Source organism: Equus caballus, chromosome 13 (assembly GCF_041296265.1).
Source record: "Equus caballus isolate H_3958 breed thoroughbred chromosome 13, TB-T2T, whole genome shotgun sequence".
Lineage (NCBI taxonomy): Eukaryota > Metazoa > Chordata > Mammalia > Perissodactyla > Equidae > Equus > Equus caballus.
This window is the reverse complement of record NC_091696.1, coordinates 52,167,652-52,194,017: the sequence shown is the minus strand read 5'-3', so window position 1 is coordinate 52,194,017 and position 26,366 is coordinate 52,167,652. Positions and strand designations below refer to the sequence as shown.

The window sequence follows — 26,366 nt, the reverse complement described above, 5'->3', positions numbered from 1 at the left end:
CAACAGTGCTCAAGCCCAGGGTGGAACCACCAGAACCGGAGCAGAGCACCCTGCACCCAGGATAGGAGCCACCTCTCCTTGTGGGTGAGAGCCCCAAGGGCAACCCCTACCTCCTGCTTTGCCCTAGACAGTCCCCTCAAGCTCACTAGTATTAGCTGGTCCCATGAGGGGCCCAGGCAGACACAGCAGAGACCAGAGAGGTCTGTAGGGAATGGGCAATCCGAGAAGGCTTCCTGGAAGAGTAGGGCGTTTGTGTTATTTGTTGACTTTGTTGTGTTATTTATTTGCTTTACTGGCCCGAGTTCTCCAGAAGAGCCCAGCTCTGTTCATACGCTCCCTGCTGCACTCGGCACGTGCCCGCACGCCGTCGGATCTGAAGGAATCGTTTACTTATTCCCGTGTCTGTTTCCTCTTAGAACGCAAGCAGGGATCTCCGTATCCTTCACCGCTGGATCCCAAGCACGGAGCGGGGCCGCCAGCCCACGGTAGACGCTCCGGACAGAGATCGACGGAGGGGCCTGCGTGTGCAATGGCGCCGCGGTCCCACGTGGGGGCGCCCGCGCTGCGAGCGTTTCCCTGACCCACACGTGGCCGGCCGGGCGAACTACAAGTCCCATGGTGCCTCGCGGCCGCCGGCCGCCCTGCGCAGGCGCGGCCGCCCTCGGTCGTCCTCTGCTGCGGGCGAGCTAGGCCCCGGGACCCAGGCGGAGGCCGGGGCAGCGCGTCCGACAGCGGAGCCCGTCGAGCGCCGCCATGCCGGATAGCTGGGACAAGGACGTGTACCCCGAGCCCCCGCGCCGCACACCAGCGCCGTCGCCGCAGACCTCGCTGCCCAACCCCATCACCTACTTGACTAAGGCCTTCGACCTCCTCGTGGACCGGCCCGTGACCCTCGTGAGAGGTACCGGCCCCACCCGGGCCCCACCGCTCCCCGGGGCCCCCGGCCGCCCCTCGGAGTCCCCCGTACCCCGGGCTTCGCCCCCGTGACCACCCCCCCGCCGCACCCCGGGGCCCCTTCCCGGAGACCTGCTGTCCCCGTCGCCTCCTTGCGCCCCCCGCTGCACCCCAGGACTCGCTTCCCGGGGCGGCCCCCCTCCTACCCCAGGACCCCTAACTGATCTCCGGCCCCCGTCGCCTGGGGAACCCCCCACGCGCACCCCTGGTTTCCAGCCTCCCCCAGATGATAGGGATTTTTGCGGATCGCAAGCGTCTGTGTCCTGAGGCTGTTAGACCCGTCTCCCTGCACGCTTTGCATCCTGCGGTGTGCACAGGAGGCGGTCAGCAAGGGGCAGTTGAAATGAAGGGGTTCTCCCCTGATCCTCTGCACGCCTGCCAAATGACCCAGACGGTTAGGTGTTGGCCGAGGCCTCCTCAACCCAAATGTGCTGTGGGTTGTCCTCCGTGTGTGCTCATGCTTGAGAGCTGCCCAAGTTCCCCCCATCTCTGGTCCCAACGAGGCAAGGGTTTAAAACGGTTCCTTGTTGCCCAGTTTATGGTTCAGCCAGCTTCATGGGGCAGCAGCAGGAGCGTGCTCTGCCCTCAGTCACTAGTTCCAGGCGATTCATCCAGGCACTTAATTAATCAGGTCATTTGTTCAACAACAACAAAACATTCGGGGTGCATAGCATGCTCTAGTGACTCTTTCATTAGGGGGGATAAAGTTGGCAAACCAGACCCCCAAGATCTGGAAAAGGCACAGCAGTGGACTGGCTCCCTCTTTTTTATAGCAGTTTCTTGGAAAGTGTCTTAAATATCTGGACGGTTGAGAGCTCACCAGGTCTAACTTGCTAATTTACCAATGGGGAAGCTGAGGCCGAAGGTCAGCAGTGGCAGAACTGGGACTAGACTCCCTGCTGGCGGCTCCCTCTTAGGCATCGGCCTACACAGTGGCGTCCCTGTGCTGTGGGGGAGTTGAGTGGCACCTGTAGCGCCTGCAGGCTTGCAGAGCATGGGCTCTGAATCCTGCTGTCTCTCTGGGCCTCAGTCCCCTGTCTGTAAATAAGGACCTGCCCCATAGGGTTGTGGGGACAAAGTGAGATAATGCACACGGGATGATGCCTGGCTCTCAGGAAGCTCTCCATAAACGGCAGACATCACCTTTTGTAGCCCAGTCTGTCTGTGCCAGCCACATCTTTTTGAGAGTTCAACTGCCAGTCTGTAAAGCTGAGAACGTTTGGGGAATCCGCTCCTTCCACAGCTTGAGAAACAAAACTAAGAGCCCATCCCAGCCATGGCCTGCCCAAACCAGTAGTCCTGGGTCTTCTCTTTGCAGAGTTTATAGAGCGGCAGCATGCAAAGAACAGGTCTTACTACTACCACCGGGAGTTCCGCCGCGTGCCAGACATCACCGAGTGCAAGGAAAAGGACATCTTGTGCATGTTTGAAGCAGAAATGCAATGGAGAAGAGACTAGTACGTCCTGCCCTTGGGCTTTCGCTCTGAGTGGGGGAATAGAGCCCAGCGCCGCGAGCATATCCTGCTGGGCCATCATTCCCCGGGAGTACCATGGGATGGTGGTCAGCCAGAAACGACACCTGCTGGGCCAGATCTTTGGGGTAGAGGGGCCAGACTGTAGGGCTCCAATGTCCTTTCATTCTCTTCTTCTTGGGTACAAGGAAAGGACTCCTTATATGCTCTCTCTCTCTCTCGTTCCTTTTTCTTTCAGCAAAGTCGATCAAGAAATTGTCAACATTATCCAGGAAAGGCTGAAGGCCTGTCAGCAGAGGGAAGGTGAGAGCTACAAGCAGAACTGTGCCAAGGAGCTGGAGCAGTTCACCCAGGTGGCCAAGGCCTACCAGGACCGCTGTGAGTGAGCCCCCACCCCGGCCTGACCCCTGCCTTCAGGGTCCTCCTGCCTCCCCAACCCTATATCCAATCTCCACACGACTATGGGCTAAAAATTCTGCTAAAACAGTGGTTCTCAGCTCTGCATCTGTGACAGTTTCTACAGACATTAACAATCACCATGCTGCAGCCAGCCTGGTGGCGTAATGGTTAAGTTCACACACTCAGCTTAGGTGGCCTGGGGCAAGTTTCGATCCAGGGCACAGACCTCCACACCCGGTATCAAACCACACTGTGGTGACGTCCCACATAAAATCACCATGCTTAGAGTCCCCTTTCTGCTCAATCCATCTTAGCTGCCTGCCTTTCTTCCCTCTACATGTAGTGAAGACTCCTGTCCCCATGACAGAAGTGGTCCATGATTCCCCTCTCCTCCCATCTCTTGCAGATCACGACCTTGGGGCCCATTATTCTGCCAGGAAGTGCCTGGCAAAACAGAAGCAGAGGATGCTAGCAGAGAGAAAAGCCGCTAAAGAGGCAGCTGCTGCCTGAGGCAGCCCCCTCACACGACTACGGCCATTACTAAAATAAAGAGTAACAAAAGCTGTTTGTGGTTCTGGTGTCACCTTCAGCCCTTGACCTTAACAAACCCATGAGCCTTTATTCTGATTCTTAATTGGCCCCATCTCCCTTCCAAATTCAAACACCACTAAACAAGACAACTGTTAACAGGCTTAATTCACTTTATTTTTCTTGTATAAAACTATGTGGTAGCCACAGCTGGAGCCTGGGTCCTCTGCACGGAGACTCTGGTGTGATTCTTTACAAGATGGTCAGTGAACTCCTAAACAGACAAAGCGTTCGTTATAGCCAAGCCTGCTGCCGCCACCCCACGCCCCCACATTTGCCTAGACTGACAAGGTGGTCAGGCAGTTAGTACCTGATAGGGAGACTTGGTGAACACGGTCTCTTTCCAGAGGTCGGGGGTGAGATAGCTGTAGGTCTTAGAGATGGCATCAAAGGTGGCCTTAGCTGGAAAAGACCAGAAAGTTGATGGATTCATCTGAGATCCCAGATGAAGACCAAAGCTGTTGCACTCCTAGGAACAGAGAGGCCACTGTGGGCCAGTCTGTCGTGCATTAGGAGGGCCTTCCTCTCTCTCTCTGAAAATACACCAACCACACACTGAGTGTGACTAAGTGGAGCTGAGAGAGGCCACAGCTCATGTGTGGGCCACTTACCAAAGTTGCCAAGGGTGGCAGTACAGCCCCTGGCCGAGGTGTAGCAGTCGTCAATACCAGCCATCATCAAGAGCTTCTTGGGCACAGGGGCTGACACAATGCCAGTGCCTCTGGGGGCAGGGATGAGGCGCACCAGCACAGAGCCACAGCGACCTGTCACCTAAGGAAAAGGAGGAAGTCAGGAGACTGAAGCTGGAGTCTGCACCACTGTAGGCCCTATCACTCAAAAGCGCCCAACCTACCTTGCAAGGAACAGTATGGGGCTTGCCAATCTTGTTCCCCCAGTAGCCTCGTCGCACGGGGACAATGGAGAGCTTGGCAAGGATGATGGCCCCACGGATGGCAGTAGCTACCTCCTTGGAGCACTTCACACCCAGACCGACATGTCCATTGTAATCCCCGATGGCAACAAATGCCTGTAAAGAGACTGAGATGGCTAATGGTCCAGTGGCTCACACAGCATTAGTAACCACAGCCCAGGGCCTGTCGCGCCCCTCAAGGAAAGAGAGGCCACCACAAGGCCAATCTGAGATCCCGAGGAGATCCTTTCTCTCTCTCCCCATTACGAAAGTCACACGCGTGCAAACAAGTGTAACCATGCAGAGCTGAGAGAGTCTGACAAAGCGCCTTGGCAGAAACAGCCCAGGAGGACACGATGGTTGGGCTACCTTGAACCTGGTCCGCTGGCCAGCACGGGTCTGTTTTTGCACCGGCATAATCTTCAAAACCTCGTCCTTGAGAGATGCCCCCAGGAAAAAGTCAATGATCTCAGACTCCTGCGAGAAAAAAGATTTGACAAAAACGTTCAGTGATAAGTTTAACGCAAATACCACCCCCTCTGAATGTTCATCACTGGGAGCCTTCACGCGGCTTCCTAACAGGAGAACTGGTCTTCGGGTGCCCGGCCTTTTCTCCCCAGCTTGAATACCAGCTGTCAGATGGGACACCCCCCACGCACTCACGCGACCTCTCAAACGCGGAGCCTGGGGCCCCTCAATGGCACCCCTCGACCCGACGCCAGAAGAGTCTCCCAGAGACCGACCCGCCCAGGGAAAAAGGACCCTCGCGTTACCTTAATGGGCAGGGAGAAGAGGTAGATTTCCTCCAGGGACTTGATCTTCATGTCTTTCACCAGGCGACCCAGCTTGGTGACGGGGATCCACTGGAGGAGGAGAAAGCGCCTGTCACCACGGCCGCCCGCCAGGCGCCACCCACGGGCCCGTCTCACGAGCACGGCCCGGACCTACCTCCTTGTCCTCGGCCTTGCCTCCGCGAGCTCCGCGGCCTCGGCCCCGGCCCCGACCACGACCGCGACCCCGGCCCCGGACGCCACTGCCGAAGCCTCCGCGGAAGCCTCCGCGGCTTCCCAGTCCAGGGCCCCCGGGGCCTCCAGGCCCTCCCGCAGCACCGGCGTCATCCGCCATTTGCTAAAGAAAACGACAAAAACCAGCCAGTCAGTGAGGCACTGGCATCCGCAGCCGCCCGGGGCGCCCAGATCGCGGCTCCCACCCGGGAACGCGGGCGCACCAAGCCTGGGCCCCGCCCGATGCCCGCGGATTCCCGCCGCCCAGGCCTGCACAACGCAAACAGGACGGAAAAAACACTCACGTGTTTTCTCGGAGAAGAAGAACGACGGCGCCCGGGAAGAACCTTTTATGTCACACCAAGTGCCGCGAGATCTCGGCTGCCCCGCCCCGATTACGAGTACGCGAGAGCCTATAAAACAGCATGTGATTGGCTCCGTGGGGGCGCGCGCCTGCGTGCCTGCGGGTCCGCAGCCCCGGGATCTGCGTGACGTGGGACCGGCTATAAATGCCCGCGCAGCGGCAGATTAGCCTCTCGGGCTGCAGGTATGTCCGGTTTTCGGGAGCTTGTGGGTCTGTCCGCTGGGTGGTGGTCGGGAGATCGGCGTTGGTTGAAAATCACCTGCGGCTTTGGCTGTGGCCGTGGGTGAGATTCGGCGCCCAGAGCCACCGGAGGCCTCAGCTCACCGCCCACTTCTCAGTGTGGGGAGGTGAAACCCAGGCCCCGACACGAGTCGCCGCTCCCGCTCCCGGCGCAGCTGCTCGCGTGCTCTGGCCTCTGACCCCTGACCCTGTCTTCTGCCTGCAGGACACCCGGATGCCGAGCCTGAGGACTACGCCGCCAGTACTGCGGGGGGGCGGGGGAGGGGGCTCTGCTCTCCTCTTTCAATAAAAGTGTGAGTTTGACTTATCTGTGTCTGGATATCTTTGTTCCTCTGCCCGTCAGCCTGGGAAATGCATCTATTGACCCTCAGACCACAATGTGCAGTGGAGGAGAGACCCTATTAGGACTCCTTCTTTTCCAGCCAGCCCAATTCGCTGTGGATACCACTCCAGGGGAGAACTTGGGTCTCGGGGGTTGTCAGGTGACTCCTAAGGTCCCACACTCCGTAAGTGGCAGAGCCAGGTTTGAAACTGATGGGTCTATCCACACCCCATAGCTTCCACATCAGATAAAGTACCTTGAACTTGAGCTGATTGGGCTGGGCCTGCAACCCAGGAGCCAAGATGGGAGTGTAAGATTCACAGCTCAAAGGCTTGCGGTGGCTCCCTATTGCTCTCAGGACATGGTTAGGGTCTTCAGGATTTGATAAGCTTAATGCTCGGGTACCGAACCTGCAGTTCTCTGATGTGTGAGCACATGCTAGTTTTCCAGGTTGGAATTCTTTTCCCCAAGATTTTCTGACCCACATGGTCAGAGTCTACCTGCTCTGGGAGGTTCTCCCACAGGCTAGGCCCCCCTGCTGTGGTACTGCAGGTTGCATGGGTATCTGGTCCTCATTTCCCCGGTCTATATCCTGGAGCTACCACCACTGGTCTTCCATCCTAAGAGACCTGATAATGGGTGTCTGAAGCTGTTGGAGATCTGGCCACCTGGGCAGCACTGAGAAAGGAGAAGGGAACAACCTGTACTCCTGCTGAAGTCGCAGCCCCCAGAAGCTTGGTTCCTGGCCTAGTGCTGCTTGGGTATGAGCTGTCAGCCACCCCCAAGGCAGGTGCTCCAGGGACATGTCCCGGGTCCGGGCTCCCCTACCCCTCTGTGACCCTTTACAGAGGGGAACAAGTGCCAGGTGCTGTAGGGTCCCAGTGGGCCCTGGACGAGGGCTGTGATTGGCCTGAGCTGGACAATACCACTGTGATGTCAGCCCACTCCTGCTGTGAAATGGAGGCTCCTCAGCCCCTGGGGGTCAGTGGAGCAGCTGTCCAGACACAGATCATGGTGAGCCTGGGACCCTCTTACCTCTGGCCCTTAGATTTGTGCCTAACTCCAGAGACCTACCCAGAGCTGGCCCCCATCCCTCACTCTGAGAAAGGGTGGACAGTGGCTTACAGGTTCCTAAATGGGACACTGAGGGCTCTGAGCAGGTCTAACGTCAGGCCAAGTCTAGCTTCCCCAGCTGGGGATTGGTAGTCGTGCAGAGTCTTGACCCTCACAGCTGCCCCCTCCAAGTGAGTGCTGCCCCAACCCCCTGCTGGGAGCTCTCATGTGGCCCACCTCCCCACTCAAAGCTTCCTGGGGTCTCCCTCTGAGTGTGTGGAGTCGGGGGCGGGAGGGGGGGGGGCCGGATCCTGGTCCCAGCCAGGTCCTGATGTTGGCCTGGCCTTTGCAGAGTGGCGGCTATGATCTCAACCTCTTCGCCAGCCCTCCTGACTGCAACTTCCTGTGCTCCGTCTGCCACGGGGTTCTCAAGAGGCCAGTGAGGTTGCCATGTAGCCACGTCTTCTGCAAGAAGTGCATCCTCCAGTGGCTAGCCAGGTATTACTGGGCACCCAAGAGGCTGGGACAGCAGGGGCCGGGCTCGTGTCCATTCCAGTGGCCCAGAGCAGAGAGGAAGGTCTGCCAAGCACTGAGTCATCATGGCCCTAAGACTCAGCTGCCAAATCTCCTGGGACACTAAAATATGTGGGTCCCCTCACCCTGTGGTATCTGCAGATCATGGCTCCAGCCTTAAAGCCAAGAGTTCCCTATAAAGTCCTCTCATGCCTCTTCTAGCTAGAGAAAAAGGACCACTAGGGGAGGCATGTTGCTGCCCCTTACTCCCTTCCCACTCCCAACATCACCCCAACTCATGCCTCCTTCTAGACAAAAGACCTGTCCATGCTGCAGGAAAGATGTGAAGCGGAAAAAGATGGTCCATGTGAATAAACTCCGGAAGACCATCGGCCGCCTGGAAGTCAAGGTAGCCGGAAGGGCCCACTCCCACCTCCCTCCTGGCCCCTGCTGGGGGTCGGGCAGGGCCAGGAGAGGGGGTGAGGAGAATCCCATCCTCAGAACTGAGGGTTTCTGCTCCACCAACACACACTGCAGCCTGTGGGTCACCAGACCTGGCTGAGTTTGTCACCTCTCTACCACTTACTTGCTGTGTGACTTTGGGCAAGTTACTTAAGCTTTTCGAGCCCCTAAGGCTGCAACTGTAAAGTGGAGATTAGAGATGGATTTTAGAGGAAGAAGTGTCTGCTGCGCTGGCCATTACTCTCCAGCCCCCTAATTTTATAGATGGGGAAACTGAGGTCCAAAAAAAGTCTGGCATATGTACAACCCATACAACCGGCCAGAACAACCAGCCATGAACCTCCCTGTTTTCCAAGCCTCAGGCCTTACCCCTCTCCTCTCAGAGATCTAGATTCTTCCCACCTCCAAGCATTTGCCCAACTGCTACCCTCTATCCACTACATCACTGGGGAGAGTTTGGGGGACTTCCAGTTCACTGGTTCATGGTCAGTGGAATGTCATGGACGTGGGATTCTGTGGGGTGTGCGCAGCTCATGGGATGGCAATCCCGATCTGGTTTGGCTCACACGGTGCTCTCCCCTACCCCCAGTGCAAGAACGCTGAAGCTGGCTGTGTGGTCACGTGTCCCCTGGTCCATCGCAAGGGGCACCAGGACTCATGCCCTTTCGAGCTGATGGCCTGCCCCAACGAGGACTGCACGGCACGAGTGCCTCGTGGGGCCCTGGCCGAGCACCGGCAGCACTGCCCGCATGGTGCCCAGCAGCGTTGCACCCTGGGCTGTGGAGCCACCCTGGGCCCAGCCGAGCGTGTACGCCACAACTGCTACCGCGAGCTGCGCAACGCCTGGACTCAGCGGCAGGAGCGCAGCCGGACCCTGGTGCTGGGCCTGCTGCGGCGCATGCGCAAGGTGTACCGCACCACCAGCCTCATCCGCCGGCAGCTGGCCCAGCTGGGGGACTTCCTGGAGGAGGATGATGCCCTGCTCCTGGGCGGCCCCCAAGAGGAGGCCGAGGCAACCCCAGAAGGCAGCACTGAGGCTGAGGGGTGGGGGACCCAGGGCCAAGCTACCTTGTAAATAGAGGGGTAAATAAATGCGGAGCCCAGGCCTGGCCCGCCCCGGCCACCACTGTGCTTGCTGGCCTCAGCCTTATCACATTTGCGCCCCCCACCTCTCCAGGCACTACTTGCAGCCCGCAGGGACACTTCGGCCTTTCCCCTGGACCTCTGCAAGCTCTTTCGCACCACTGGGTCTTCGCCCTGGCTATTCCCCCCGCCTGAAGGCTCTTCCCCTCCCTCTCCCGCTCTCCATCTGCCTGGTTTCTTCTTTCCACTCAAATGTCTCCTCCTTGCAGAGGTTTTCCCCAATCATCCTCTCCCAGTGACTTTCTATCAATCTGTTTACCAGCTTCACAGTCAATAGCACAAATGGCTCAAAACTCTGAACTGGGAGTATAAGCCGACTCCTCACAAGGACTGTCTCTGACCCGCTGCCCTTCTATTCGCTTCCCTCCTCACTCCCTGCAGCCGCACAGGCTTCTGTCGCTCCTCCTGAACGCCAGGCCTGGCACTGGCCGTCCCTCAGCCTGAAGCACCGTTCCCTCAGATAACCACAGGCTCCCGCTTCAGGTTTTTGCTCAGGCGTCACCTTCTCAACGAAGCCTCCTCCAATACCGCATTTAAAATTGCACCTCCTGCCCCACTCCATCCCTTACCCAGATCTATTCTTCCCACAGCACTAATCACTCACCTTCCTCCGCCCAGCCCCCAGCCCTCACCCCACTGGCGCGTGAGGCAAGCAGGGGTTTTGTTTTCCTCTCTGGTGTCGCCCAAGTGCCTACAACAGTACTTTGCACACAGAATGTGCTCAATAAATATCTGAACGACTCTGAAATTACTCGATCTGTTCATTTACTTGGGTTCTTTCTCATACCAGACCGTGAGCCCCGAGGCAGGGTTCACGGCTCCATCTACTCACGGAGCGCACCCCCAAATCCCAGGATGCTCAGGAGACAGGAGTCTTGGGATTATTGTAGTAAGCATTTCCTACGAATGCCTTTTTAAATTTCCATTAAAAGGCCGGACAGCTGACAAACCCAGTCACCTACCAATCTACCCCGCGGGCCGGAGTCGCTTCCAAGCCCTTCTACGCCCCACCCTCCAGTCCGGGAACGCCTTTGCCAGTTTCCGCATCCTGACGCGGCAGCCACTGCCCATAGCAAAGATGGCGCCGAGCGCGCAGTTCCGATGACGCCACGGTAGTCGCGGTGGTGGTGTCATCACAGCGCGCCGGCGGGGCGGAGTGTCGCACCGCTCTCCCTCACGCGGCCGTGGCGGCGGTGGCGACATGGCGGAGGCCGCGGCCGGAGGGAGCCGCTTTAAAGCCAAGTGAGTCAGGACGTGGCTGCGGGCGCCGCCTGGGGAGGGAGGCGGGTTCGCAGCCGGAGTAGCGAAGTTTCCCACCGTGGACGGTGGCCCGGGCGCCCATGCGGGTCTGGGGAGGGGGTGTACGGGACCGGCCCGCGGGGTCGTGTCGGTGCGGTATTGTAAGGTGGGAGAGCCGACCCTGACTGCTCTCGGGCAGGGCGGGCACTGGAGCCCGGCCGGACGCAGCCAGCCGCGGTTAATTAAACTAGGAGCCAGTTGGGGCTGGGACGGGGACGAGAAATCCCAAAGGAGGAGGAACGGGCGGACTGAGCACAAGTCGAGGCTGGTCCTGGACGGGAGCAGGACCCCTCACCCCTCAGGTAGCGGAGGAAGAGCCACATCTGGGGCAGTTGGCCTGGGGAGCTTTCACTTGCTGTCCCTTTTCTCCGGGGAGCAGAAAGAGAGGTCAGGAGGTGGGGGGTCCTCAGTGGCCCAGGAGGCCCTGAATCCTGTGCATCTTCAATCCCCAAGCCTCTGCTGAACATCTAAGTGCTTAGTGCCGGGGATGGGCCAGACTCAGACCTGCCATGTGGAGCGCCTGGTGGGATAAACGTATAAAGCAACTCATTTCCATCAGTGGCTGTGACAAGCACTAGCGAAGGGAATCCCCGGGTCCTGAGAGCACCTCTCCTGCATGGTTGGCTGGATTCAGGACTTGGGGGCGGGGCGGGGGGGGGGCGGGAGGTGGGGGCTCTGTTTCATCTTGGCAATCAGGCTTCCCCCATTGGAACTAGCCAGGTGACACTGAAATCCCAGAAGAGAGGCCCAGGCTGCATAGAGGAAACAGCCTGTGTGAAACTGGGAAAGTCAGCAGAGGCTCCTCTGGGCAGAGCCTTGGAAACATGTAAGGCGAGTCGAGAGTTTTAAGGCAGGATGGTGACATAAACAGAGTTATGTTCTAAAAGGCTTCTCTGGCAGCAGAGTTTGAGAGAGTGGGTAGGGGCCTGGTGAAGAGGCTTGGGCAGCTGCCCAGAGGGGAGAGTGCAGTGGCGTGGACCAGCATGGTGGCAACCCAGAGGGAGGGAAGAGGACAGTATGAGGCCACAGAAATGAGGGCTGCCTGGGGAGTGGGATGAGGCCAAGCTGGGGATGGAGGAAGGAGCCAGGGTTGGGGAAGGGGCAGGTTGGACCTCAGGGATGAAGATGTTGAAGAGGATGTTGCTCTGGGCTGGTACCCAGGCCTGGCTTCCCACGGCCAGCAGGGGGCCCCCAAGGCCTGGCCTGCTCCCACTGGGGCATCTCTGGGTGTTGGGACTGCCTGTGCTGCTCCGGGACCCTGTGTAGATCACTGACCAGCTCTGGGTCTCAAATTCTCTGTGACATGGGGGTACTGACACCCACCTCAGCGCTGCTGAGAGGGTTAAAGAAGATAACAGAGAGAAGAGCTCATCACTTCCCACCCCTCTGCATCCTTGCTGCTGCCCAGGAACTCCTCAAGGATAGGGGCCTATTCATTGACCTTTGGGAGAGCACCCAGCACAGGGCTGGGCACTGGGGACTGAGGGTGAGTGATTCACTCTCTCCCTGTGTCCTCCCTCCAGCTATGCTGTCGAGCGCAAGATCGAGCCTTTCTACAAGGGCGGGAAGGTGCAGGTACAGCCCAGGGAGGGGCAGAGTTGGGGGGCAGGAAGGGGCTGCAGAGTTACCTTGGCTGAGACCCCTTTGTCACTAGCTGGACCAGACTGGACAGCACCTCTTCTGTGTCTGTGGTACCAGAGTCAACATTCTGGATGTGGCCTCAGGGGCTGTGCTGCGGAGCCTGGAGCAGGTGAGGGCAGGGAGAGCCAGGGGGAGGTGCTAGTGTGGAGGACAGCCTATTCTCATGGCATTTTGTGTGCCCACTCTTGCCCCTAGGAGGACCAGGAGGACATCACTGCCTTTGACCTCAGCCCTGACGATGAGGTATATGGGGCAGGGACAGAAGGTGGGCTCTGGTATCTCCCAACCAAATTTTGAGTCGATGAAGACGGGTGGCTGTGCCTCTACCCTTGGCTGAGCTGTATCTTCCCCCAGGTGCTGGTGACAGCCAGTCGGGCACTGCTACTGGCTCAGTGGGCCTGGCGAGAGGGCAGTGTCATCCGCCTGTGGAAAGCGATACACACAGCGCCTGTGGCTACCATGGCCTTCGACCCCACCTCCACGCTGCTAGCTACAGGTAAGGCCCTGACTGGGTGGGTAGGCCGGCTGGAGGGCACACGAGCTCCGTCACCGCAAACATGTCCCCACAGGCGGCTGTGATGGGGCCGTGCGTGTCTGGGACATCATGCGGCACTATGGGACACACCACTTCCGGGGATCGCCGGGTGTCGTTCAGTGAGTAGGGGCAGCAGAGGGTGGGTGTGCGGGGCATCATGATCGGGGTGGCACGACTCAGCCACTGTGCCCCACCTGCCTGCAGTTTGGTGGCCTTCCATCCGGACCCCGCACGCCTGCTGCTCTTCTCCTCAGCCGCAGACGCCACCATCCGCATGTGGTCACTGCAGGAACGGTCGTGCCTGGCTATGCTGACTGCCCACTACAGCGCTGTCACCTCACTGACCTTTAGTGCCGATGGCCACACCATGCTCAGGTCAGTGGCCAGCCACCCAGGCTTCGGCAGGAAGGGGAGGGCCACAGCTCGACCCAGGAACTGAAGTGGCTATTTCCCCCAGCTCAGGCCGAGACAAAATCTGCATTGTCTGGGACCTGCAGAGCTGCCAGGCCACAAAGACTGTGCCAGTGTTTGAGGTAGGGAAGCCAGGGGGCCAGGGCCAGTGAGGGGGGCGGGGCAGGATGAGACTGCCACCTCTGACTCGCTCGTCTTTAGAGCGTGGAGGCCGCAGTGACATTGCCAGAGGAGCCAGCGCCTGAGCTGGGTGTGAAGTCCACAGGCCTGCACTTCCTGACAGCTGGCGACCAAGGTGTGTGAGGGCAGGCAGCAGGGGCTGGGGGAGTCCCACGGACCTGTGAGTCCCAGCAGCCCCTGTCCCCGCACAGGCATGCTGCGCGTGTGGGAGGCAGCCTCTGGGCAGTGTGTGTACACCCAGCCGCAGCTGCCAGGCCCCGGGCGGGAGCTGACCCACTGCGCCCTGGCCCGCGCTGCCGGCCTGCTCCTCAGTGTTACTGCTGACCACAACCTGCTGCTCTACGAGGCATGCTCCCTGCAGCTGCAGAAACAGGTGAGCACTGCCCCTGCTCAGCCCACGGCCTGGGGACACTGCCTCCCACTCTCCGTCACGCGGGCTTTGGTGTGTACCCCTCCTGTCCCTGCAGTTTGCTGGCTACAGCGAGGAGGTGTTGGATGTCCGGTTCCTTGGGCCTGAGGACTCCCACGTTGTCGTGGCCTCCAACAGCCCCTGCCTGAAAGTGTTTGAGCTGCAGACATCGGCCTGCCAGATTCTCCATGGCCACACAGGTGAGGGTGTCAAGCTGATGCCCCCAGGACCCCATGCTGGATGGATCGCCACCTGTTGCCAGAACTGATCTCTGTCCATTCCCTCTCCACTTTCTCCCAGACATCGTCCTGGCCTTAGATGTTTTCCGGAAAGGGTGGCTCTTTGCCAGCTGTGCCAAGGTGAGGCACCCCAAGAGGTGTGGAGGTACCCGTCCCCAGGTGGGAAACCCTAACCCAGCCTCTGTCCTCACCCCTCCTGTCCCCAGGATCAGAGCATCCGCATCTGGAGGATGAACAAGGCGGGCAAGGTGGCCTGTGTGGCTCAGGGCTCCGGGCACACACATGGCGTGGGCACCATCTGCTGCTCCAGGTAGTTGGTCAGGGCTTGGGTTCAGGGTGTCGTGGAGGCGGAGGCCCAGGCCCTGCTGCTGGGGCTGCAGCTCAGGGAGACAGGAGGAGGAGGCGGCTTTGGTCTTGCTCTTTGAGGCTCCAGTCCAGGGATGTGGGACAGAAAACCCAGGCGCCAGTGGGGGGTTCCTTGGAAGTGGCCTTGAGACTGAGTGGATAAAATGAGAGGGGCCTCAGGACAGAGAGTTTAATGTTGAACAAGGCTCAGGTGGAGAAGGTGCTCCCTACATCTAGGGCTGGGAGTCTTATTCTTGGAACCAAGTCATCAGATGTGGTGGCACCGAGGTGGATGGCACAGGCTTGGGTGCAGGCACGTGGTCCTAGAGGTGTGTGGGGGGTGACATGGGCTGTCTACGTTCTGGGATAGTTCTTCTGGTCTGGCCCGTGGTCTGGTAGGCCTGAGTTGTGGTGCACTGGCAGACACGGCTGGCTGGGGCTCAGCAGATGTCTCCCTCTTCCCCAAATTGGACCTCAGGCTGAAGGAGACCTTCCTGGTGACAGGCAGCCAGGACTGCACTGTGAAGCTGTGGCCCCTCCCCGAAGCCCTGCTGTCCAAGAGCACAGTCCCAGACGGTGGACCTGTCCTCCTACAGGCCCAGGCCACGCAGCGCTGCCATGAGAAGGTGACCACACACAGCACACTGGGGCGGGGGTGTAGCAGGGCCCTTGCTGGGATGAGGGTCCAAGCTGCTGCCTGCTCCCATCAACAGGACATTAACAGTGTGGCTGTTGCCCCCAATGACAAGCTGCTAGCCACAGGCTCACAGGATCGCACAGCCAAGCTCTGGGCCCTGCCACAGTGCCAGCTGCTGGGCGTCTTCTTGGGCCACCGGCGCGGCCTCTGGTGTGTCCAGTTCTCGCCCATGGACCAGGTGCTGGCCACAGCCTCAGCTGATGGCACCGTCAAGCTCTGGGCACTGCAGGACTTCAGCTGCCTCAAGGTAAGCTGCCCTCACCCCAGGCCTGACTCCCCACTCGGTGACATCTCATACCCTCCCTCTCCCCACCCTACAGACGTTCGAGGGGCATGATGCTTCCGTACTGAAGGTGGCCTTTGTGAGCCGTGGCACGCAGCTGCTGTCTAGGTGAGTGGGCTCGGGGCAGGGCGGGGGTTGGAGAGAGCTGAGGGACAGTCCCCAGCTCTGAGCCTCCTCCCATTTCCAAACCCAGCGGCTCTGATGGGCTCTTGAAGCTCTGGACCATCAAGAACAACGAGTGTGTGCGGACGCTGGACGCCCATGAGGACAAGGTCTGGGGACTGCATTGCAGCCGACTAGATGACCATGCCCTCACTGGCGCCAGCGACTCCTGTGTCATCCTCTGGAAGGTTTGTAGCCTTGGGGGTGGAGCAGGTGGGGCAGTGTAGGGGTGCCAGTCTGACTCCAGTCTTGACCCTAGGATGTGACCGAGGTAGAGCAGGCAGAGGAGCAGGCCAAGCGGGAGGAGCAGGTGGTCAAGTAAGTCTGGTGGTCCCCACGCAGCCTCCCTGTGAGTATCACCCACGTGTCTGGCACATCCCACGCATCAGCGTCAGCCCCTCTCTCAGGGTAGGGTGTATCAGCATTACTCCTGCTTTATGGCATGGGGAAACTGAAGCTCGGAGCAGTGATACAGCTCAGCACTAGTCGGTGTTCAGGCCTGGGCTGCTGGCTCCTGAGCCAGCTCCCTGATGGCTCTGCCCCAGCCAGGTCCCCCAGTGGCCCTGTCCTGTCTCCTTCCCACCAGGCAGCAAGAACTGGACAACTTGCTCCAAGAGAAGCGATACCTGCGGGCGCTGGGCCTGGCCATCTCCCTGGACCGGCCCCACACCGTGCTGACTGTTATCCAGGGTCAGTGCTGCCTCAGGGGCCAGACGGCGGGGGGGTCTCTTGGGTCCATCCTGCCCCTTCCCTGGGGCTCAGTCTGCCCTCCTCCCACAGCCATCCGGAGGGACCCTGAGGCCTGCGAGAAGCTGGAAGCCACAGTGTTCCAGCTGCGGCGAGACCAGAAAGGTCCAGGCGGGCGGGCGGGCGGGGGCTGGACAATGACTAGTAAGGGTGGAGTGGCCTGGCGGACAGGTTTGACCGTCCCTGTGACCCACAGAGGCCTTGCTGCGTTTCTGTGTCACGTGGAACACCAACTCGAGGCACTGCCATGAGGCCCAGGCTGTGCTGGGTGTGCTCCTGCGGCATGAGGCCCCGGAAGAGCTGCTGGCCTACGAGGGCGTGCGGGCCTCTCTTGAGGCCCTGCTGCCTTACACTGGTATGTGGGCATCGCCCCGGGTCGGGGCAGGGAGCAGCCCAGCCAGACTCCACTGACCCCCTGACAACCCTGTGTCCTCCCCCAGAGCGACACTTTCAGCGGCTCAGCCGGACGCTGCAGGCAGCTACCTTCTTGGACTTCTTATGGCACAACATGAAGCTGCCCACCCTCCCTGCGGCCCCTCCTGTGCCCCCCTCCACCCTCTGAAACACGCAGAAAGGTGTCCTTTTCTACCCCAGCTCCCTGTTTCTGTCTGGGCTTTGTCTCACCTCAGGTCCTAGGCACAGCCCTGTCCAGCCTTAGCAGGCCACCTGCCAGCCCCATCCCTGTGCCCTGGCCTGGCGGAGATCCAGCAGGGCCTGCCCTTCAGCACAGACACAGGGTGTGGGTTAACCAGAAGAGCTTTACTCAGAGGAAGTAACCTTTTGGCCCTGCCAGCCAGGGAGACCCACTCTCAAATGCTCCTCCCCCAGCCCTAGGGGTGGTGTGGCTGCCATCAGTCATCCTGCGGGTCTGGAGCCTCTGGCCTGCCGCTCCAGCTGTGGGGTGCATGGCACAGCTCTCCACGCAGTTCCACATACCCTCAAGGGTGTCCCTGATCCCTTCGGTCCTGCCCCAGTGCCCTACGGGTGATGGTGCAGCAGCGGCTCTGTATGGCACTCAGTGGGGGTCGGGCCGGCACAGTAGGGGGAATGGTCATGGTCTGGAAAGGTTCAGGGGAGCTTCGGGCCTCCCCTGCACCATCCTCCCCACTGTTGGCCCCACAGTGGAGCCCTGGGCCACTCAGGAGTGCGCCCAGCCCGTCAGGCCTCAGCAGCACAGCAGGGAGAAGACCAGCACGCCCGCGGAACCTGCGGAGGAGGAGGCAGGGTTTGGTTAGTGCGTGCCTGGTCTGGGCTAGCCTGGGCCCCAGCCAAAGCCCCATGCCCACACACCTGCACAGCCACCAGCCACGGTCAGATGTTTTCAGCACGTGCACACGCGCCCCTGCCGGCACTGACAGCTCATCAGCCTGGCTGCTCTCATAGGCACAAGAAGCACAGAACTGGGACCCTAGGAGTGGGTGCTTGGGAGTCACTGGGGCTGCAGAGGCCAGGACCCCCACCACTTGGTCCCCTCATCATCTGCTGAATCACCACCTCCCGGCTCTCCTCTGGATCTCCGAAGATGTCAGGGACCTCTCTAAAACCCACTGGGGCTTCCCCTTGCTGTGGGGAGCAAGCACATACACTACGGGGCCACGCCATCACCTAGCTGTTCTCTGCCTCACTCCCCTGGCTCAGGTGCTGCCTGTGGGCCACCTAGCCTTTCGCATACTTCCCAACGGTGGTAGTGGGTGTGGGGAGGAGGGTTAGTTTCGTACCACTATTCCCTAGGGGCACTCCCCTCTCTCGCCCCTGGCCCAGGGCCGCCGCCTCCAGGTAAGGAGCAGGAAACCATGCTGTCTGCCGGTCTTCATTCTCCACCAGCCACCAGCCTGTGCACAAGAGGTGGGCGGGGGTTCAGACCTGGAGTCTGGCTGGGAACCCTGGGGCAGAAGGGCAAGTTCCTTGACTCCCACCCAGCCCCACCTGAGGGGTGTCGCAGCAGCACATTCAGGGCCTCGTGGGCCTGCGCATGGAAGGGCTGACCCCGTGTGTCCTGAGTGTGAAAGGGCTGCAGGCAGCGCAGGCTCTGAGCTTTCAGGCTGCGGATGGCAAGGCTGCCCGCAGGGCGGTGAAGGGGCTCTTCAGGGGCCGGCAGGATCACTAGGCTGGGAAGGGTAGTGTGCGCAGGTGAGAAGTGGGTGGCGGAGAGTGGCCTGTCCCCCTCCCACAAGTCGGCCCAGCCTCTCAGCCTTCGCTCCTCATCAGGCCCTTCCTCCATCATGCCTCTCCAGTCCTCCCAGTGCTTCTGCAGGCAGGGGGTTGGGGGAGGGTCAGACACCTGCCAGGTGGCAGCGTGGGATCCAGGTCTGAGGGTTGCGGCTCAAAGAAGCTGGTGAGCGTTGGGCTCCGGGACACATGCTCCGGCGCTGCCAGCAGCGTCCGCAAATAGGTGTCCAGCTGCCTCAGGTGCGCCAGGCCGCGGCCTGTGCGCCCACTGCGCACCAAAAGCGATGCGTCTGTGGGCATAACAGGGAGAGACCATGGGAACCCACCCCAGGGCTCCCCTAACAGGGCCGCTTCCGCCCCCCCTCCCTCCCGGGACCCCTGCCGGCCTGACCCGGAAGCTTGGGGATAACACGGTGGGATCTCCGCAGCAGGCCTGCCTCCTCCGGGAAGGTCTCCTTGAGTGTCTTCTGAGGGTGAGAACAGGCATACTGGTCTCCAAGAGCCCGGCGGATTCCCTTGGGAGGGTGGGGGTTCTTTACAGGGATCTTAGGGCATAGAAGCCTCCGAGATCAGGCACTAGGAGGCCTGTGAGGGGGAACTGGGGTCGCCCCAGGATCACTCACATTAAGCCTCCTGAACTCGTCCCAGCTCCTGCACACGAAGGTGTCACTGTCATCTGACCAGTGCACGGAGAAGGTGAACCTCTGTTGGAGAAAGGTTGGGGCAGCTCCAAGGGGCTGGCCAGCAACTCCTTCCCCCCACTGGAGCTGGCAGGGGCCCCACTGGGTTGTACCTGGAACCGCTCCGTCTGCAACAAGGCTGCAGCACGCACAGACACGGGGTGCCGGGGGCCTGCCATCGTTGTGCTCTCTTGTGTCCTGGTTGCAAGCTTCTAGAACCTGCAGGGAGGGGCCAAGAGTCCCACTACCTCCCTGCCCTGTCAGAGGCGGGGGGATACCCAGCACCAGGAAGACTGGTTGGAATTTCCCCGCAACGCCCCAGACCTGCCAGGTTATTGCAGCGCAGCCCTGCCCCTGGGTTCTTCGCAGCTTCCTCACTGCGCCCCAAGCCAAAGATCTGGGTGGAGGGTCAGGAGCACAGGGCTTGGGGGTGCCCAAAGCAGAGCTGATGGGAGGGGCAGGGAAGAGGTGGTGGAGGTGCTCGGACTGCTGCCTGAGGCCCTCTTGCTCATCTGCCAAGGGAGGAGGAGAAGGAAGAGCCATCAAAGGGCCGCAAAGCCTGGTCCACCCCCCTCCCGGCTGTCCCACACTCTGTGTAGTGTTGTGGCTGGTGAGAGCCACCTGCCAGGGTACGCCCCTGGCTGGCTCTGTCTTTGAACTCACCTGGGGAGCTGACTGCAGTTGTCATCAGGAACCAATAGCTCAGTGCTAAGGGCTTCAAGTGCTTTATTTGGCTCAATCATCATGTTGGAGGAAAAGTCCCTTGGTGTCCCCAAGTCACAGAGGTGGAAATTCATGTTAAATGGATAGTTAATGTCAGTTTTTCTGTGTTGGGGAGGGGCAGACCTCAGAGGCTCACCCCAGAGGTTCCCCTGTGGTGCAGACGAGGCAGGATGAAGAGGGTCCGTCTCTGCCGTCACCCACACTTGGGAGGTCGGGGAGGTGGTGACTAGGACTGTTTTGAAAGTCACTGCTGAATTCACAATTTCCTGCAAACACTGCCTCTGAGATCAGGAGTGACCATTCCCCCACTAAGTTGGGTGGTGAGGGCAATACCCTGGAATCCCCAAAGAGGGCGTGTCCAGGTGCCTCACCTCTCTGGGCTGCTTCCTTATAGAAGAGATTTCCCGAGTCCCACCCAACCCTGGCACACGATGGTTCTTCCCGCTCTTTGGGCCACCAGCTTTGTGTTAGGACTTCCCTTACCCCAAGCCCTCCGGGAGGGGTCAGACGCTAGGGCATCCCTCAAGGAAACCACTCAGGCCTTGAGAGAGGGCTTTTGTGTGTCTATCGGACCAGTGGCTCTCTCTGAACCCTCAAACCTTGCCTAAGACCAGGCAGTGAACACCTGCTGACATGGGTCTGATTTGCAGAGTGCGTCTTGCCCAGCTGTCACACTCTCCCCAATTTCAGAGGAGCTACACTGGGGGCCTGAGGGCTCTGCTGGCCTGGCAGGGTCCAGGGTGGGACAGACACTGCTCCGCTGGAAAACAGAGAGAAGCTGGGGAAGGGCCAGTTTGCTCACAGCCAGGGACCTAGAAGGATGCTGAGGTCCTCTCCCTCCCCTAACAGGCAGCCCCTGCTCCACAACCTCAGCAACCCTGGGTCCTTTCCACTCTTACCCTCTCCATAGTCCCCACCCCCATCTCTCACCTAAACAACTACAACAGCTCTCTGCCCCCAATGCCTGTGCTCCTCACTTGGTTCCATGAAATCCATCCTCCAGAGGAATCTGCAAAACAGATTTTGCAGGTTGGCGTAGCCCTGACTGAAACTGTCCAGCCCCTTCTTACCGTCCTTAGAATAAATTCCCAGCTCCTATGGCAGCCTATGAGGTCCTTGGTGGGCCCCTGCCCACCTCTGGACCTCCCCTCCCACCACCCCAGGTTCTCCCCAGGTCCTGTCCCACTGGCCTTTCCGCCCATGCAAGAGGCCAAGGTCCTCCCACCTCCAGCCTTGGCCTTGACTGCCCTCCTCAGCTGATTCCTCATCCTCAGGGAAGCCTCCCCGGTTCACCACACCCTGTTCATGGCCCTCACCACACTTCGTAAGTGAACATTTATTATGGTGACTCCTATTTTTTTTTTTTTTTCCGTCTTGACCACTGGACTATGAACTGAGCAGGTCTTGTGCCCGCCCTGCGCAGCGCCTGGAACAGTGCTTGGAACAGATTAGACACTACACAAATATTTGCGAAATGAATGAATGTACGTATGGAAGCAGAGGTATCCCTGAGGCCACTCCCGACGTGGGTTTAACCCCTTCATGCAGGTTAACCATCCGGGCAGCTACGTGTCCGCGGGAGCGAAGACACGCGCCACGTTCTCTGCAGACACGGCCCCGCCCCGCGTTGCCAGGCGCCCGGTGCCATGGCGCCGGTCGCCAGAGCGGATCCGTGGGACCTAGGCCCTAGCGCCCGCGATCCTCTGTGCGCTCAGGGCCCCGCCCGCGTTGCCAAGGCGCCGCGCGGCCTGCCGCCCGGCGCACCCCCAGCCGAGGGCACAGAACCTGGCCGCGGGCACGCGGACCGGTCAGAGCGGAGTGATGGGCGCGTCGCGGACTGCAACACGGACTTCGCCTCAGCCGCAGCCCGAGTCCTCGGCGCGGCAGCGGCGCGGCTTCCACCACACGCTGATCTTCTACTGGAGGAAGCGGGAGAGCCGCCAGGGACGACGCAACCCGGGCTCGGGCCGCAGAACGAGGCCCAGGGGCGCGGCCAGGACCCGGGCCTCTGGCCCCGCCTCCGCCCCGGCCCGGGCCACCGGCCTCGCCTCTACCCTGGCCCGGGCATGCGGCGCGCCCCTCGCCCGAACCCGGGGCTCCGGCTCCGCCTCCTCCCGGGCGCGGGCCGCGGCCCCCGGCTCCACCTCCACGCCGGTCCCCGCCCCGGACTCGGCCCCGGGCCCCGCCCCCGCCCCCGCCCCCAGCCCCAGCCCGGGCCCGGCCTCCGCGCCTGCGCCCAGTCCCTATGGCCGCGCCTTAGCGGCGGCGCGCGCGCTGGCCTGGAGGCCGACTTGGAGGCCCGTGTGGAGGCCCAGCTGGCCCGGCAGGCATTGCGCGGGTAACATGGCGGCGCCCGGCGAGCGGAGTCGCTCCTCCGGCGGGAGCCTCTTCTCCTTCCTGCCCGGCGGCGCGCGCTCCGAGGTGACGGACGACCTGGTGACGGACGCGCGCGGCCGGGGCGCGGGGCGGAGAGACGCCGCAGCCTCGGCCCCGACCCCAGCCCAGGCGCCGACCGATTCTGAGGTCGCCAAGGATACCTCCCAGAGGCGGCCCTGCCGGGCCTGCGTGGACTTCAAGACGTGGATGCGGACGCAGCAGAAGGTGCACGTGCCCGGGGGCGCCACCTCCCGCAGAGGCCTGCGAGCCCTGCCGACCCGTAGTCCCGGCCCCACACCTTGTTCTCAGGCGCCCCTGGCCGGCCTCCCAAGGCCCAGGCCGAGCGGTGCCAGAGGCCCTATGCCTGCGGACTTTTGCCTCCCAGGTTTGGCCGTCCCTAAGTCCTGCCCCCAAGGTAGGCCCAGCCTTTCAACTTTCAGCCACAGGGGGATCGGATCGGCTGCAGCACTTCTGTCTGGAGTCAATGGGCCTCCAACTGGGAGGCGCGGGGAGAAGGGGAGCTTTGTGGGCTTCTGGTCGGGGGAGAATGAACTGACCCTTGGTCGGCCTCCTTCCGCAGAGGGACAGCAAGTTTAGAGAAGATTGTCCTCAGGATCGCGAGGAACTGGGCCGCCACAGCTGGGCTGTCCTCCACACCCTGGCCGCTTACTACCCCGACCTGCCCACCCCAGAACAGCAGCAAGACATGGCCCAGTTCATACATTTATTCTCTAAGTTTTACCCGTGTGAGGAGTGTGCTGAAGACATAAGAAAGAGGTAAGTTATGTCTGCATCGTTTGCAGGCAGCAGAGCCTGCCACCTGGAGTCTGGGCCTGGGGCCTCTGGCTGATGTCATAAGGGGAAACCTAGAGAAACAGGTGCAGAGGTGGCAGAGGGCTGCCGAGAGCAGGGACCACCAACAGAGTGGGATCATCTGAGCCATCTCCTTTCCCCGCGGAGGCCAAGCTGCCTGGGTCTGCTGCTGGGCACTGCTGTTTTTTGCGGCTCCCAGGCTCCCAGGGAGGGCTTCCCCCACGAGGTCTCTTGCTTAGCACTGATGGAGGCTCCGGCAGGTTAAGGAGGACTCCACTTTGCCTGACTTCTGGAGCAGGACTGCCGGTTTCAAGACCTTGAGAACCCACCCCTTTTGCTTCCAAGAGCCACCTTTTTCTCTGAGGAGCCCAAGAGCCGTTGTTTGCCACCCTTCGGTGTTTCTGGGCTGGATGTGTGGGCAGGACAGCCCTTGCCATTTGAAGCAATTAGAATGAGGTCTCTCGCTGAGCTGAGGCAGGGCCCCAGGTGCTAAGAAAGGGTGTGGTTTTCAGTTTCCCTTTGTGCTGGCCTCACCCCTTCCACGCACTGCCTGGGGCCAAGGATCCTGGGGTGAGTCTTCTTGATGGTTATGAGATTGTAAAGTTGTCTGGTCTGTGCCTTAATGACTCGCCCTGGGCTCTTGTCAGGGTTGCCAAGCTCCCCAGGTGGGTGTTTGAGCAGGCCTAGGAGTCCACAATGCTAGGTGCTGCAGGGTCAGCCCAGTTTTGGGAATGCCTGTTCCTCTGAGCACGAGGGCACTCCTGGGTGTAGCTCACTGGCTCCTGCTCTCCTCTCTGGGTGGAGCAGGCAAGGAGCTAGTGGGGCAGGGGCAGTGGGCCCACTGCCTCCCCCATCCTCCATTGCTCCCCCCATGCAGGATACGCAGGAACCAGCCAGACACGCGTACGCGGGCATGCTTCACCCAGTGGCTGTGCCGCCTGCACAATGAGGTGAACCGCAAGCTAGGCAAGCCCGACTTCGACTGCTCACAGGTGGATGAGCGCTGGCGTGACGGCTGGAAGGACGGCTCCTGCGACTAGACGGCGGCCAGCGGGAGCCCATGGGGCAGCCAGCCAGGGCCTGTGGGCCCCCTGGCTGGAGAAGGACAGAGCACTCATAATTAAAGTCCGTCAGAGCCAGAGCCTGTCGTGTCTCAGTTGGGTGGTCCCCAGACACTGCCCATGGGGTCCTTTTCCTCAGGTTTGGAGTAGAAGTGGAAGTATCGCTGCAGGGACCCTGATGGCCTCCTCCTCAGCTGAGGCCCGGTTGGGCTACAGGTGAAGGAGGCAGGAGTAACCCAGACTGGCCCTTCCATTCAGGATGTGGCCTCCTGCTCACCCCACACCCTGGTGCCCACTTTCCCACACAGGAAGATGACAGGCCTGGCTGGGCTCCCCTGTCCTGCCCTGCAAGGCCTGGCCATTGTCTCCTAACCTGTGTAGCTGGGGACAGCTGCAGTGACTGTAGCCCCAGAGGCTGTATGCTGTCTGCATTTCAAGAAAGAGGCCTAGGGGGCGGCCCCGTGGCTGGGCGGTTACGTTCCCACGCTCCGCTTCGGCGGCCCACGGTTTCGCTGGTTCGGATCCTGGGCACGGACATGGCACTGCTCATCAGGCCACGCTGAGGAGGCATCCCACATGCCGCAGCTAGAAGGACCCACAATTAAAATATGCAACTATGTACTGTGGGGATTTGGGGAGAAAAAGCAGGAAAAAAATATTAGCAAGAGTTGTTAGGTCAGGAAAAAACAAAAAAGGAAAGAGGCCTGGGGGCTGAGCTCTGTACCCTGCTCAGTCTCACAGGGAAAGCACAGGCAGGGCTCTTCCCCGAGGGTCCACCTCCCCTGCTGCCCGCCTCCTGTCTAGCATGTGGCCTTCAATAGCTGCACTAATCCGCGGCTTCGTGGGGCTAGCCTCCTCAGAGCTTGAGACCAAAATAAAGTGCTGGAAAAGTGACTGAGGACCTGGCTTCAGTGTGTTTTGTGCTGGGACTCGCAGTAATGGACAGGGTCTGCCCTCGCCCTTCTGTGGTCAGCTGCTTCCTCTTGTCCGGGTTCCAGCTTCTTAGGAGGAAGGAGCGGTCCCACAGCAAGAGTGGGCCAGGATATTCCAGGAACAGCAAGGAGGCTGAGTTGCTGGTGCCGAGGGAGGGTCAGAGGTGAGGACGGTCAGATGGCACAGGGTCTTCAAGGACCCAGCAAGGAGATGGTTTTCACATCCGGCTCCTATCACAGGAAGGTCTTGGAGGACTTGGAGCCAAGGAATGGTGAGATGTGACTTGAAAGGTCTCTCTGGCTGCTGAGCCAGGATGAGGCAGGTGTGGGTGGGAGCAAGGAGGCCAGGCACCCATGCGGCAGCTGAGAGGGAAGCTTGCCCCAGGGTGGGTGGGAGAAGACGCTGGATAGACTCTGAAGGTAGAGCCAAGAGAAAGGAGCCAAAGTCACTTTGGATTTCTAGCCCGAGCAGCTGGAAGAATGGAGTTGCTCTGTGTATCAGTGAGATGGAGAAGGCTGTGAGTGGAGCAGGTTTGGGGGTGACTTGGACCCAGCTTTTGGGCTTTCCTGGATCTGCTCAGCTATACCTGCTCCCAGGCCTTGACTCCCAGCCGAAATGGCCCAGCAACACTGCCCCGTCCCTGTGGTCATAAAGCTCTGGTCACCTACATTGCCGGTGCCTTGGCCTCTCCCTAGGCAAGGGCCAGCCTTTGGCATGGCCTCTTCAGCACCTTCACCCAACTGGCCCTGCAGGAGTGCTGGCTTTTGCAGGAGCTGCCCACAGGAGCTGAGTGACACAAATAGGAGGCGGGAGGGCCTGGCCCGGTGGTGTAGTGGTTAAATTTGCACGCTCCGTTTCAGTGGTCTGGGTTCAGATCCTGGGCTCAGACCTACACACCATTTCATCAAGCCACGCTGCAGTGGCGTCCCACATACAAAATAGGGGGAGAGCAGCACAGATGTTAGTTTAGGGCCAATCTTCCTCACCAAAAAAAAAGCTCCTGTGGGGAGCAGCCGGCAGGGAAGTCACTCCTCTTTCCTCCCCTAGATGGACTGTCTCCAGCACAAGGCTTCCCCGGCCTTCCCTGAGCCCAAGCTGTGGTCTGCTCAGGAACACGCCATCAGTATTTGTTCTACCTCCTCACTTCTCTTCTTCCCCAACTCTGACTTCCCCAAAGTTTCACTCCCCATGAAACTCTCAACTTTGCCACAGACTGTTTGCCAGGGCATCCAGGCTAAG

At 60.3% G+C, this 26,366-nt stretch overlaps 6 protein-coding genes and 3 non-coding genes across 20 annotated transcripts; 5 read left to right on the top strand and 4 right to left on the bottom strand.

Annotated features, from left to right (window-relative positions):
- The first annotated feature begins 308 nt into the window (after nt 1–308).
- Nucleotides 309–3,390, top strand: NDUFB10 (NADH:ubiquinone oxidoreductase subunit B10). Its single transcript, XM_001497957.5, has 4 exons — nt 309–901; nt 2,273–2,411; nt 2,665–2,804; nt 3,232–3,390. The coding sequence occupies exons 1-4, from the start codon at nt 754–756 to the stop codon at nt 3,333–3,335; spliced, it is 531 nt and encodes a 176-aa protein (XP_001498007.1). The 5' UTR covers nt 309–753; the 3' UTR covers nt 3,336–3,390.
- A 118-nt stretch (nt 3,391–3,508) lies between these two features.
- RPS2 (ribosomal protein S2) lies at nt 3,509–10,445 on the bottom strand. Of its 4 annotated transcripts, none has more exons than XM_070232487.1 (9): nt 10,029–10,445; nt 5,633–5,740; nt 5,272–5,451; nt 5,097–5,186; nt 4,693–4,800; nt 4,267–4,440; nt 4,025–4,184; nt 3,724–3,815; nt 3,509–3,627 (listed from the first exon to the last, which is right to left on the bottom strand). In XM_070232487.1, exons 3-9 carry the CDS (start codon nt 5,446–5,448, stop codon nt 3,547–3,549), a joined length of 882 nt encoding a protein of 293 aa, XP_070088588.1. In that variant the 5' UTR covers nt 5,449–5,451; nt 5,633–5,740; nt 10,029–10,445; the 3' UTR covers nt 3,509–3,546. The 4 variants fall into 4 exon arrangements, with proteins under 4 accessions (XP_070088588.1, XP_070088587.1, XP_001498024.1 ...); XM_070232486.1 differs by having other exon boundaries at nt 10,387–10,432; XM_001497974.5 differs by lacking the exon at nt 10,029–10,445 and adding an exon at nt 6,955–7,160.
- LOC111767653 (small nucleolar RNA SNORA64/SNORA10 family) lies at nt 3,870–3,998 on the bottom strand. The gene has a single exon (XR_002799465.1). It is a non-coding gene; the product is annotated as a small nucleolar RNA SNORA64/SNORA10 family (small nucleolar RNA).
- Nucleotides 4,506–4,639, bottom strand: LOC111767652 (small nucleolar RNA SNORA64/SNORA10 family). The gene has a single exon (XR_002799464.1). It is a non-coding gene; the product is annotated as a small nucleolar RNA SNORA64/SNORA10 family (small nucleolar RNA).
- LOC111767660 (small nucleolar RNA ACA64) lies at nt 5,935–6,061 on the top strand. Its single transcript, XR_002799471.1, has one exon. It is a non-coding gene; the product is annotated as a small nucleolar RNA ACA64 (small nucleolar RNA).
- On the top strand, nt 7,113–9,412 carry RNF151 (ring finger protein 151). The gene is given in 5 exon segments (XM_005599069.4): nt 7,113–7,267; nt 7,659–7,804; nt 8,132–8,228; nt 8,871–9,322; nt 9,324–9,412. Coding segments are annotated over 5 exon segments (813 nt in total). The 5' UTR covers nt 7,113–7,186; the 3' UTR covers nt 9,361–9,412.
- Nucleotides 10,446–10,486: 41 nt separating the features above from the next.
- On the top strand, nt 10,487–16,965 carry TBL3 (transducin beta like 3). Of its 3 annotated transcripts, XM_001498025.5 has the most exons (22): nt 10,487–10,666; nt 12,247–12,298; nt 12,378–12,473; nt 12,560–12,607; nt 12,719–12,860; nt 12,934–13,018; nt 13,104–13,274; nt 13,357–13,432; nt 13,512–13,605; nt 13,682–13,863; nt 13,958–14,099; nt 14,200–14,258; nt 14,345–14,448; nt 14,962–15,109; nt 15,197–15,427; nt 15,501–15,571; nt 15,657–15,813; nt 15,885–15,943; nt 16,212–16,315; nt 16,406–16,477; nt 16,569–16,727; nt 16,813–16,965. In XM_001498025.5, the coding sequence occupies exons 1-22, from the start codon at nt 10,626–10,628 to the stop codon at nt 16,932–16,934; spliced, it is 2,415 nt and encodes an 804-aa protein (XP_001498075.1). In that variant the 5' UTR covers nt 10,487–10,625; the 3' UTR covers nt 16,935–16,965. The 3 variants fall into 3 exon arrangements, with proteins under 3 accessions (XP_001498075.1, XP_070088580.1, XP_070088579.1); XM_070232479.1 differs by lacking the exon at nt 12,247–12,298 and having other exon boundaries at nt 10,557–10,666; XM_070232478.1 differs by lacking the exon at nt 12,247–12,298 and having other exon boundaries at nt 10,562–10,666; nt 12,422–12,473.
- A 145-nt stretch (nt 16,966–17,110) lies between these two features.
- Nucleotides 17,111–21,855, bottom strand: NOXO1 (NADPH oxidase organizer 1). 6 transcript variants are annotated; one of them, XM_070232484.1, is made up of 13 exons: nt 21,730–21,855; nt 20,875–20,953; nt 20,081–20,176; nt 19,885–19,983; nt 19,546–19,733; nt 19,335–19,440; nt 19,165–19,245; nt 18,933–19,008; nt 18,654–18,831; nt 18,299–18,480; nt 18,091–18,204; nt 17,663–17,780; nt 17,111–17,578 (listed from the first exon to the last, which is right to left on the bottom strand). In XM_070232484.1, exons 6-13 carry the CDS (start codon nt 19,398–19,400, stop codon nt 17,311–17,313), a joined length of 1,083 nt encoding a protein of 360 aa, XP_070088585.1. In that variant the 5' UTR covers nt 19,401–19,440; nt 19,546–19,733; nt 19,885–19,983; nt 20,081–20,176; nt 20,875–20,953; nt 21,730–21,855; the 3' UTR covers nt 17,111–17,310. The 6 variants fall into 6 exon arrangements, with proteins under 6 accessions (XP_070088585.1, XP_070088584.1, XP_023472371.1 ...); XM_070232483.1 differs by having other exon boundaries at nt 19,885–20,176; XM_023616603.2 differs by lacking the exon at nt 20,081–20,176.
- On the top strand, nt 21,493–25,088 carry GFER (growth factor, augmenter of liver regeneration). 2 transcript variants are annotated; one of them, XM_014730251.3, is made up of 3 exons: nt 21,493–22,545; nt 22,901–23,097; nt 24,011–25,088. In XM_014730251.3, exons 1-3 carry the CDS (start codon nt 21,766–21,768, stop codon nt 24,171–24,173), a joined length of 1,140 nt encoding a protein of 379 aa, XP_014585737.3. In that variant the 5' UTR covers nt 21,493–21,765; the 3' UTR covers nt 24,174–25,088. The 2 variants fall into 2 exon arrangements, 1 of the variants encoding a protein (XP_014585737.3); XR_011424892.1 differs by having other exon boundaries at nt 21,625–22,735.
- Nucleotides 25,089–26,366: the final 1,278 nt, after the last annotated feature.

Bases quoted from the DNA above. Each gene is read 5' to 3' on its own strand.
- NDUFB10 (XM_001497957.5), top strand. From the start codon at position 754: ATGCCGGATAGCTGGGACAAGGACGTGTACCCCGAGCCCCCGCGCCGC. The intron at 902-2,272 runs GTACCGGCCCCA...TTCTCTTTGCAG, and splicing joins GCCCGTGACCCTCGTGAGAG to AGTTTATAGAGCGGCAGCAT. The intron at 2,412-2,664 runs GTACGTCCTGCC...TTTTTCTTTCAG, and splicing joins ATGCAATGGAGAAGAGACTA to CAAAGTCGATCAAGAAATTG.
- RPS2 (XM_070232487.1), bottom strand. From the start codon at position 5,448: ATGGCGGATGACGCCGGTGCTGCGGGAGGGCCTGGAGGCCCCGGGGGC. The intron at 5,187-5,271 runs GTAGGTCCGGGC...CTCCTCCTCCAG, and splicing joins GCAAGGCCGAGGACAAGGAG to TGGATCCCCGTCACCAAGCT. The intron at 4,441-4,692 runs GTAGCCCAACCA...GTCTCTTTACAG, and splicing joins GCCAGCGGACCAGGTTCAAG to GCATTTGTTGCCATCGGGGA.
- TBL3 (XM_001498025.5), top strand. From the start codon at position 10,626: ATGGCGGAGGCCGCGGCCGGAGGGAGCCGCTTTAAAGCCAA. The intron at 15,110-15,196 runs GTGACCACACAC...TCCCATCAACAG, and splicing joins CGCAGCGCTGCCATGAGAAG to GACATTAACAGTGTGGCTGT. The intron at 16,478-16,568 runs GTCCAGGCGGGC...TGTGACCCACAG, and splicing joins GCTGCGGCGAGACCAGAAAG to AGGCCTTGCTGCGTTTCTGT.
- NOXO1 (XM_070232483.1), bottom strand. From the start codon at position 19,400: ATGGCAGGCCCCCGGCACCCCGTGTCTGTGCGTGCTGCAGCCTTGTTG. The intron at 18,481-18,653 runs GTGTCTGACCCT...TACCCTTCCCAG, and splicing joins CCCACGCTGCCACCTGGCAG to CCTAGTGATCCTGCCGGCCC. The intron at 18,205-18,298 runs GTGGGGCTGGGT...TCTTGTGCACAG, and splicing joins GCTGCTGCGACACCCCTCAG to GCTGGTGGCTGGTGGAGAAT.
- GFER (XM_014730251.3), top strand. From the start codon at position 21,766: ATGGGCGCGTCGCGGACTGCAACACGGACTTCGCCTCAGCCGCAGCCC. The intron at 22,546-22,900 runs GTGCACGTGCCC...CTCCTTCCGCAG, and splicing joins GGATGCGGACGCAGCAGAAG to AGGGACAGCAAGTTTAGAGA. The intron at 23,098-24,010 runs GTAAGTTATGTC...CCCCCCATGCAG, and splicing joins GCTGAAGACATAAGAAAGAG to GATACGCAGGAACCAGCCAG.